This window comes from Akebia trifoliata, chromosome 14 (genome assembly GCF_017979445.1).
Source record: "Akebia trifoliata isolate Shusen 1 chromosome 14, ASM1797944v1, whole genome shotgun sequence".
In the NCBI taxonomy this organism is placed as follows: Eukaryota; Viridiplantae; Streptophyta; class Magnoliopsida; order Ranunculales; family Lardizabalaceae; genus Akebia; species Akebia trifoliata.
The window spans coordinates 31373219-31384203 of record NC_141388.1 but is presented as its reverse complement, the minus strand read 5'-3'; the positions used below and the strand labels follow the sequence as shown (position 1 = coordinate 31384203).

Genomic DNA, 10985 nt, shown 5'->3' with positions numbered 1-10985 from the left:
TTTTTTTACTTTTCAACATTTTTTGTTCTTCAATATTCAAATCTCAAGTAAAAGAAAGGCTTTTGGGGAGATTGAAGATGATAGATTTTGGTAACAAACCCAAAAACATTATTCGTGTATTTTTTGAAATTTTTTTGTCTTTTACAAATTTTTTTTAAACTTATCCAAATCAATCGGATTGAATCCTAGATGAATAATTATCAAATCCAAACTTGGTACTATAGCGTATGATTGCCACCATAACTACTCTATTTTTTGTTTCAAAATCTCTTTTTTCTAATGTTTATTTACTTACTTAGTATATATTTATATATAATTTCATTGATTAGTATCATAAAAAAGGTGTTATAAAAATGATCAAGCAAATTTTAAAATTTAATAATAGATATTTGTCAATATTTACTAAAATGGCTATACACTCAATTTCATAACTTTTTCAATATTTACTAAATTATTTTTTTACAAAAAATAACTTAGGATTTCAATTTTCAAAGTGTATTTATTGCAATTTAATGTATCCCTTTAGGGGCCAACATTAACCAGACCCATACTTTTTTACAAAAATACCTTTGCATTCCAATTTTCAAAGTGTATTTATTGCACTTTAATGTATACCTTTAGAGTACACATTAACAGGACCCATACTTTTTTACAAAAATAACCTTGGATTTCAATTTCCAAAGTGTATTTATTACACACATATATTTATGAAATGGAGTTATTGAATGTTTTCATAAAAATATTAAAAAAAAAAAAAAAAAAGTCGATTTTGTAATTTTGGTAAAAATGAATAGCTGTTTTAGGTTGTGTTTGGATTGAGGGAAGGGGAGGGAACGGAAGAGAAAATTTACAATTTTCTCTTCTTTTCTCCTGTTTGGATTGTTAAGTGAGGAGGGAAGAGAAGAAAAATGGAGGGAAGGGAAGGGAAAAATGATAAAATTTTGTTCCCCCCAAAATCGGAGTGACGAGGAGGGAAGGGAAGAGAACATATTTTCTATTCCAAAATTGCCCTCACTCTTTTATAAAATTTCCAAAAGAAATAGATATTGAAGGCTCTAAAAGAAACGATAATGCTTTGACAAGCGTGTTATGCATGGCAAGGGTGCCATCAAGGTGAGTCAAATCGAATGATACTTTATTAGATAAACGGTCCAGATTTTTCACATCAGCCATCCATGTGAAAATAAAAATCCATCTTCACAAATTTTCTTATTTTTATGCTCATTTCCCTTGCAAATATAAAGCAATAAAGTTGATTAGATAGCTTGCGAGACACTAAATCCTATCTCATTCAATTTAAAATACATTTTTATCTTTAAGTTAGAAAAAAATTTGAAGTTTTCCTCTAAAAAATCATAAGGTTTCAACTTTCTTCTTTATTGAAATCTTCTTCTGATATTTTAGACTATGAAGGGTATAATAGTCATTTGACAAGAATAATTTCTCTTCTCTTCTCTTATGAATCCTATCCAAACAAAAGAAACTTGATTTTTTCTCTTCTCTTCCCTTTCAATCCAAACAGGGTGAAAAGAAAGTAGCCTCCCCTTCCCTCCCCTCCCCTTCCCTCAATCCAAACACAGCGTTAGTATTTTGGTGGGGGGAGGGGGAGCTCCCTGATATTTTTCATTCTTATCACGATAAATTGGAGAGATAATGAAGCAGTAAATAAATCCAGCAATAAGACAAAGGTTTTCGCATGTGCGAGGGCCCACCACTGTATTCGTACGTGTGCCTCGGGTTCCATGTAAAATTCTGTAAAGGAAGCAAAAGTGGTGGGAAAGAGAGAGTAAGGTTCAGTGGAGTATTCTTGTGGATTCAGATCGCTCACTTTCGCAACTTTTCTTTCTTATTTTTATATTTCCATTAAAATCTCCAATAATTATATAAAAAAAAGAAGAAGATAATTTCCATTGTTGGAGAACTTCAAGTACATTGTTTCTCTGGATCATCGATCTGAAGTTTTAATGAAGTACTCTCCAGTTCTCAACAGTCTTTAAGGTAATCTACTTCTGCAACTTTGGTTCTCTGGTTCTTTCACTCTTCAAATCGATCTTTAACTAATTTTTTAGGGTTTTGTAGCAAATCACTTTGAATCTATGTTGAAACTCTGTGTTTTTTTTCTTTTCCTTCAATGTGGCTAGTTTTTAGTTGTAGATGGCTTGATGTTCGAAAATTAGTGTTTTTTTTTGTTCGATTTTTAGAGTTTTTGTTGCATTTTAGATCTTGATTTGTCTAGTTTAAGCTATAGTTCTTCGTTTCTGTAGAGGAGATCATATATTGATAAATGCATGAAGTTTTGTTTGATCTTTAGTATTCTAGCTTTTTTGGAATGTTTGAGTGGATTCTAGGGTTGAAGACCCAGTTTTGTTCTTCGAACTAACGGCGTTTTTTTTTTTCGAAAAAAATTCAGGTTCTCATCGCACATTAGGATCTAGAAGTTCAACGAAGGCGCTCTGATCTCTCATTCGACTTGGTGTTTTATATTTTTGTTCAATATTTGAGATCTCTAGTTTCAGTAGAGTTTCTTTCTGTTGTTTGTTCTGGAAAAAAAAATCTGAAAATTTTCAGCTTTTTGGGGAAACAGTTGAGAACTTCAGATTTAAGAGTTTTAGTTTCAGATTTCTTTTTTCGGAAATCTCACTTCTAACAGCTCTGTCTATTAGAATTGCCAAACATCTAGGGTTTTAGGAACTTCTGAATTCAAAAACCTTCTTTAGTCCAGTAAAATTCCACCGTTTGTTTCATCTTTTTTTCTTGTAACCTAGAAAATGATGAGGCCGCATCCACCCGAAGACTTCTCCTTAAAGGAGACAGCACCTCACCTCGGCGGTGGGGGTCTCACTGGTGACAAACTCACCAGCACATATGACCTTGTAGAGCAAATGCAATACCTCTACGTTCGTGTTGTAAAAGCTAAGGATTTACCGGCAAAAGATGTTACTGGAAGTTGTGACCCTTACGTGGAAGTAAAACTTGGGAACTACAAGGGCACGACTCGCCATTTTGAAAAGAAGACTAACCCAGAATGGAATCAGGTTTTTGCATTCTCGAAAGAACGAATCCAATCTTCCGTGGTTGAAGTTCTAGTGAAAGATAAGGATTTCGTGAAGGATGATTTCATTGGTCGTGTTCTGTTTGATCTTAACGAAGTACCCAAACGAGTTCCACCCGATAGTCCTTTAGCACCACAATGGTATAGGTTGGAAGATCGAAAGGGGGATAAGGTTAAAGGAGAGCTAATGTTGGCTGTTTGGATGGGAACTCAAGCTGATGAAGCGTTTCCAGAAGCATGGCATTCGGATGCGGCATCGGTTGGCGGTGATGGTGTTGCAAGTATTCGATCGAAGGTATATTTATCTCCCAAGCTTTGGTACCTTAGAGTTAATGTGATTGAAGCTCAAGACTTGCAATCTAGTGATAAGAGTAGATACCCGGATGCTTTTGTGAAGGCTATTCTTGGAAATCAGGCATTGAGAACTAGAATTTCTCAAAGTAGGAATCCTAATCCAATGTGGAACGAGGATTTGATGTTTGTTGCAGCCGAGCCCTTTGAGGAGCATTTGGTTTTGAGTGTAGAAGACAGAGTGGGACCCAATAAGGATGAAGTTTTGGGCAGGTGTGTGATTCCTTTACAGAGTCTGCCAAGGAGGTTGGATTATAAAGCCGTGAATACGAGATGGTTTAATCTTGAGAAACATGTGATTATTGAAGGGGAGAAGAAGGAAATTAAGTTTGCAAGTAGGCTTCATTTGAGGATTTGTCTCGATGGTGGGTATCATGTTTTGGATGAATCAACACACTATAGTAGTGATCTTAGACCAACAGCGAAGCAATTGTGGAAACCGAGCATTGGGGTTTTGGAATTAGGGATTTTGACTGCTCAGGGGTTGTCGCCAATGAAGACGAAAGACGGGCGAGGGACCACAGATGCATATTGTGTTGCTAAATATGGGCAGAAGTGGGTTCGAACAAGAACCATAATTGATAGTTCTACTCCGAAGTGGAATGAACAATACACTTGGGAAGTTTACGATCCATGTACCGTAGTAACAATCGGAGTGTTTGATAATTGTCATTTACATGGAGGAGGAGATAAGGCTGGGGGTGCAAAGGATTCGAGGATTGGGAAGGTGAGGATTCGGCTTTCTACACTTGAAACTGATCGGGTTTACACACATTCGCATCCACTTCTGGTCTTACATCCTTCGGGGGTAAAGAAGATGGGTGAAGTTCAGTTGGCCATGAGGTTTACATGCTCGTCTTTGCTCAATATGATGCATATGTATTCGCAGCCATTGTTACCCAAGATGCACTATTTGCACCCATTATCCATTTCTCAAGTGGATATCTTGAGGCATCAAGCAACTCAAATTGTTTCAATGAGGCTGAGCCGTGCTGAGCCACCATTGAGGAAAGAAATCGTGGAGTATATGTTGGATGTTGATTCACATATGTGGAGTATGAGAAGGAGTCGGGCTAATTTTTTCAGAATTATGGGTGTTCTTAGTGGGTTGATCGCAGTTGGCAAATGGTTCGATCAGATATGCGTTTGGAAAAACCCTATTACGACAGTTCTGATTCACATCCTTTTTTTAATACTTGTCATGTATCCGGAGCTGATACTACCCACAATTTTTCTCTATCTTTTTTTGATTGGTGTTTGGTACTTTCGGTGGAGACCAAGACACCCCCCTCACATGGATACCCGGCTTTCTTACGCTGATACCATACACCCCGATGAATTGGACGAAGAATTCGATACCTTTCCGACTTCTCGGCCACCTGATATTGTGAGGATGAGATACGATCGTTTGAGAAGCGTTGCGGGGAGGATACAAACGGTGGTTGGTGACTTGGCAACTCAAGGGGAGAGATTGCAGTCTTTGCTGAGCTGGCGAGACCCGAGAGCCACAGCACTGTTTGTGACTTTTTGTTTGATTGCTGCAATAGTGCTGTATGTTACACCATTTAAAGTCGTGGCTCTTCTCACTGGCTTTTATGTGTTAAGGCATCCTAGGTTCCGTCATAGGCTTCCTTCGGTGCCGCTCAATTTTTTCAGGAGATTGCCTGCGAGGACAGACAGCATGTTATGATGACAGACTATTTGTCTGTAATTGCTTCTGTTCGATCTCAAATTGGCACCATGTCGTTGGATCCTGGTATGATGTATAATTTTATTCGTGCAAACTTTTAGTAATTGTGTATCTGTTATTTGAATTCGGTTTCGAACTTGTCTTCCTTTTAGTAATCAATGCATGTTAATTTGTCGAATTTATTTTGTATAAATCTGCATATGAACATCTCTAGATTAAGTTAGAAACATTAGATTCGATAACTCCCTAAAACATTGCCAGATACACCAACACTCATGCAGGAAAAAAATAAAGCCAACCATTTCATGAATCTTCATTTTCGTCTTGGGGGACCTTAGTCTTCATGAAAGCTGTATGCCTAATGTAGCTTTATTCATCAAAACCAGTTTATCTTTCTTTTTGATACTAGGTGACTTGTATGCAACTGAGTTGTGTGGGTACAAATCCTTGATGCAGAATAGTTTTAGTTCACCCATCACTTGCATATTGTAGAGGTTAAATTTGGAAGTGTTGTTTCTAAAAGGGTTCAGTTTTCTTATACAATTGGAAATGTTGGCTTGTACTGGATGTTTGGTTGGACCCTAACCATCCTACCCAAACTTCTGGTTGTTTTGAGCCCGATCTCAACCCAACCCAACCCAACCCAACACTATCAAGTGTGACAACTCAACCACCAAAATCAGAATTAGGGTGATGACTCATAATTTTTTTTCCCATTTTCCTAACCTGAGTTAGTTCAACATTCATAGAATGCCTCCGCTTTATGTGTCTTGCATGGTTGGCAACCAACAGGGGTTAAGCTTAATTTCAAATTCAACCATTGGTGTGCTTCCGTCGAAATTGATTTTTTATCTATTGCAGTATGCAGATAATGGATTGAAGGGAATATGAAATGGTTGCAGAAAGTAAATAATAGAGCTTTCATATATATTTTTTTAAATCTTCTGTTGTCATACCAACTTTTGCTAAAGCCACCCCAAATGTGCTAAGTCTTTGTGATTTACATATGAATTGGTGTGGCATTTTCAAAAGTTGGTGGGGCAATAGCATTTCTCATTTTTTTAAAGTGACATATTTGTCCTTGTAAACCTAAATTCACGCTCTTTTTTCTTCCCAAAAACATATTCTTCATCTTTGAAACCTTTGTCGTTCAAGTTCATGTCAGACTTATCAGATGGTTGCACCAAACCTGTAGGGGGAACCGCACGCCACACAGAGGAAGCAGAAAGGATCAAATTAAAATAGGGGGAGAGGAAGTTTAAAAGATATACAATCAATGGGTCCCCAAAATCCCCCGTTATGCCTCTGTTGGAGAGTCCAACTCTGGTTATAACAGGCTCGAGTCAGTGTTGGGTTGATTTTTGAACCTTTTAAAAATATTACATTCATATATTTTCTTTTTGAAGTAGTTTAATGATACTTTTCATCAAAATATGAGTTCAATATCCATTTTAATAGAAAAATGGTCAGAGATGACAATAAATTTGTTCTTTTAGCAAGTATTGTAAGTAGTTTTTGTTACAAAATCATAAATCCAACCATATACTTTCAAGCTAGAAAGCCTTCACTCGGTTAATATGGCTGATGTGGTATGGATATGGAACGGTAGATCTGTTTCTTTAGGATACACACCCGCAAATAAAAGACATGCAGTTGTGTATCCTGAGGAAACAGATCTATGATTCTGTCTCCATACCATGTCAGCCGAGTGAAGACTTTCTGGTTAGAATATCATTACTCTATATAATGTGCATATAGGCTGCCTGGTTCGGATTGAGTTGAGAATTACTGGGTCCTTGCCCAACCCAGATTTAATGGGATTATAGAATTCTGAATCTGGCCATATCTTTGTTTCTCTAGTGGGCCAAATTGACAAGCCTTAATTTCTTCGAAACTTGCTCCCCTAACAGTTACTAAATTAATGTGGGAGGTATTACTGGGCTCCCCCCCACCTTGCCATACAGTTTGGGATGAAATGTGGAATCGATTGCAGTAACTCTTTTTAACAAGAGAACCATCCTTCAGAAGAAGAAGAGGAGGTTGCATAGGTTTTAAGGGTAGATAATAGGATAATAGGTTCAAATCTAATGATATCTTAAGCTTGCAAATTAGTCTTAAAATCTTCAAATTCCTAAATATAAATTAGTCTTAAGAACTAAGTTCCTAACAATTGGTATTAAAGCACTATTTTGAGCATGCTAGCAAATAAAAAAACAAAGATGAGGATCTTGGAGTAGTGAGTGGACCGTTTAGAAGAAACTATCGCCACTTTGCAAGTTACCTTGGTGCCTATTTGACAAGCTATGGAGAAATTGGCGGTTCAACAGCCACCCCCTTTATCGAATCCTCAAGTACAAGTCACCGAGGTTGTTAGTCGAAACTCAAAGGTAAGAGATCAGGTTTGGTGATCTTATTAATCAAATGGTTCCAAGGCCTCATGAAGATCGGACTGATGGACAATTGTTGCCACTGTTTTGCTCGGAGAAATTTCCCTCGTTTTGATGGGAATAACCCGTTGGAATTTATATACAAAGCAAAAAAAAAAAATTTCTATTACCATCAAACTGCAAAAAATGAAAAGGTTTTCCTTTCCTCGTTCTACATGGAGGGAATTGTGTCTAATTGGTTCAATGGTATAGTCGTACCAATCCAAATCTAATATGGGAAAGAATGGCGAAAGCCATGTTGGTTCATTTTGGATCAACTGATTATGAGAATCTTGATGGAATGTTAAAAAATTATAACAAGGTTCTGGATATGTTCAAAATTACTAAGAAGAGTTTGAACGACTTTCCAATCAAGTTGGTAGTTGGATAGATAGAGCCTTGGTGGGATCCTTCATTCAAGGCCTTTGAGACGAGGTCGGGTAAGAAGTGTTGATGTTTCAACCTTCAATATTACAAGAAGCAAGGATGTTGGCTCGACGACAAAAAGATAAATTGTTCCAACTTTAACATGTAAATCGACCAATGCTAGGATTGGTTACCAATGGTCAAACACACACCAAAAATCTAAATGAGATGATAACAGCACCCACACGACAAATTTCAAGCGACGAGACAAAAGTTCGACAAGACAAAGGGTTGTGTTATAATAGCGATGAACGTTACACTCCAGGCCATCAATGTAAAAAGATGCAAATAGATTTACTAGAAAGACAAGGTGAAGAGGAGGATGAAAATATTCCAATAGAAATTAGTTTACCGTTATGAGGACATGGATGATTTTTAGAGTGGGGCATCGTTAGGATTCTATTTCATTAGATTTGATTTCTATTTCTATTAGGATTCTATCGATATGATATATTATTGATTTAGTAGATATTTGATTTGGATAGGTATTTTAGTGGGAGTAGAACTGGTAAATCATTAGGATTAGCACTCTTTATTTATAAAAGGATGTAATCTTCTTATCAATTAATAGAGAATATTGTTTAATTGTGTTTTTACACAATCCTTAGTGTGTTGAGCACTCGAGGTCGCCCTTTCTCTCGTTTGAGTAGGCACATTAGGAACTATGTTCCTAATACTCTCTTGTAACTATGTTCGTGATTAAGATTTAAATAAAAGGAGGACCCATCAACCCCAGCTTACCGATTAAAAAAAACCAATAATGGTTGAAGTGATAGTTGTTTTGGAATGGTAAATGAGAGAACAAATTTTGATGTGGAGATGGAGATAAATTCAGCATTTGGTATAAACACAATGACCGTTTCATCCCCAAAATAGGTTGTAGTCAACATAAGAAAGTTGGATAAAGGAAATGCAAATTTTGCTCTGATACCATATAAAATTCTGATTAACTGAAAACCCATATCTATACTCTGGTATGAGTTTCTTATTAAAGAGGGAAGGTTGCAACAAGTGGTTACATAACTAATCAAACTACAATGTTAAAATGATTCGATGTATCTCCGTACACTCTAATACAATGCTCTAATAACTTCATCATTGGTTACCAATTAACTCCCTCAAGCAAAACTTGGCTTTCACCCATTTTGATTTGGTAATTCTATGTTGAACTGCTAACGTTTTGATTATTGTACGTACATTCCCTATAGTTATCTAACAAACTCATTTAGAACTTTTCATTGTACTTGTATGTATATATATAAGACTTTTACAATGATCATTTTTACCCTTTTAAAAAAATGTATTCTTTCAAAAAACAACAATACCTCCATTGATAGATTGATAGACAACAAAGAGGTAGTTGGTGTTAGTCGGATTGTGCCAAAAGAAGTCCAATCTTGGGAAAGGAGTGGAAGATGGATTAGTGCATTAGGACGAGACTCTGGACCCTAATTTGGGATCTGGGATTCTTTTTTATTTTTATTTTTTCTACAATTAAAATGACAAATGAGAAGTTAAAATCTATCTATAAAATACAATGGTAGGACCCACTTGTCTATATAATAAAATACAATTGTGAATCCGACTATTACTATAATTTTGTGAGGGATAAACGTTACATATAGTCACAATAGAATGGTCCACACTATCCAATTCCTCTTCACTCCTTCAATTTTATTGTATTTCTTTTTTTACTCCCCCTTTCAATAATATTTCCCTTTTTACCCCCTTCTTAATAATACCCATTTAACGTTACTATCTTTCCTCTTTTACCCCCTTTATTGTATTTTTTCTTTTCTCCTTTTCTTAATAATACCTCTCCAACTTTATTAGTTTTACTCTTTTACTCCCTGTAGACACCCTAATTTGACGGCCCAACTTTAAAAAAATTGAGAAAAAATGACATTTTTGTCAAAAAAATCGTCAACGAACACAAATATTTAAAATTCGACGTTTTATTCAAAATAAAGGCCTTAAACGTTCCAAATAGTCATATGGACCCACTATAATGCTTACCTGATTTCTAAAATCCACCTTCATTTCTAATCTGACCTTAAGCCCAAGTTCTCACCAAATCCAATCTCAATCTAATCCAACTTTCTATATATCAAGTCCAACCTACTTCTAAGCCCATTGGACTTAAACCAATCCTAAATGCAACCTAACTTAAACCATTATCCAATCTTAAGCCCAAACCCTTATTTTTTCTCAAACTCATACCTATGTCCATGATCATAGCCAATCAATATTCATACAATCCTTGAACATCAAGGTGGACACATATCACCTTCACAACCAACCTCCCAAAATAAATCATTATCATCACCCTATCACTATTCCCACATAATACTACATGCCACAAATTAACCCCATCATATTCTCCTCAAAACACTCTACAAGTTATCTCTATACTCCCCCCACACCCCTTTTCTTTAATTAACTCACCTAACCTATACATCTCTATACTTTTTGACCATGTATCACCATATCCTTCACCCTCCTAAAATCAAAATACATAACCCCCCTTAAATAATCATTCTTTCAACCAACACCCACACCCCTTAACCTTACATAACACTCAAGTCATATGGGTCAAGTAATCCATGTCATCCCCTTTTTACTAAGGTTATCCTCCCTTAACCACAAATTCCCTACACCTTATTCACAAATCTTAAGTCATTTACCATCATTTTTTATTTCAACCCATTCTACCCCTAAAAAGTCTCTAAAATCCTATAAAAGCATATCCCTCTCTCACAAACCCACCAATGCTTGAACCCCTTATCAAGCTTCAACTTTTTTAACTCTCAACCTCCCTAAAACCCTCTTAAACCCCTATTCAGCTCTCTAAAAGTCTAATAAAAATATATGATCAAGAACAATTCCACCAAGAACTCAAGAAAAATAAGAAGAAAGAATACAAACTTCAAGATAGGGTGTAGCAGGACCATATAATACCCTCTCTCTCTCTCTCTCGCATCTTCATCTTCTTCTCATAACTGTCCTCCTCACTTCTTTGTTTTGGGTTTGGAAAGTTCAT

At 36.2% G+C, this 10985-nt stretch overlaps 1 protein-coding gene across 1 annotated transcript; it reads left to right on the top strand.

Moving 5' to 3' along the window:
• Positions 1-1761: 1761 nt before the first annotated feature.
• On the top strand, positions 1762-5271 carry LOC147386767 (FT-interacting protein 3-like). The gene is made up of 2 exons (XM_086422823.1): positions 1762-1998; positions 2411-5271. Exon 2 carries the CDS (start codon positions 2769-2771, stop codon positions 5091-5093), a length of 2325 nt encoding a protein of 774 aa, XP_086278949.1. The 5' UTR covers positions 1762-1998; positions 2411-2768; the 3' UTR covers positions 5094-5271.
• The last annotated feature ends 5714 nt before the right edge of the window (positions 5272-10985 follow it).

Excerpts from the sequence above, each read along its gene's own strand:
- LOC147386767 (XM_086422823.1), top strand. The coding sequence starts at position 2,769 with ATGATGAGGCCGCATCCACCCGAAGACTTCTCCTTAAAGGAGACAGCA.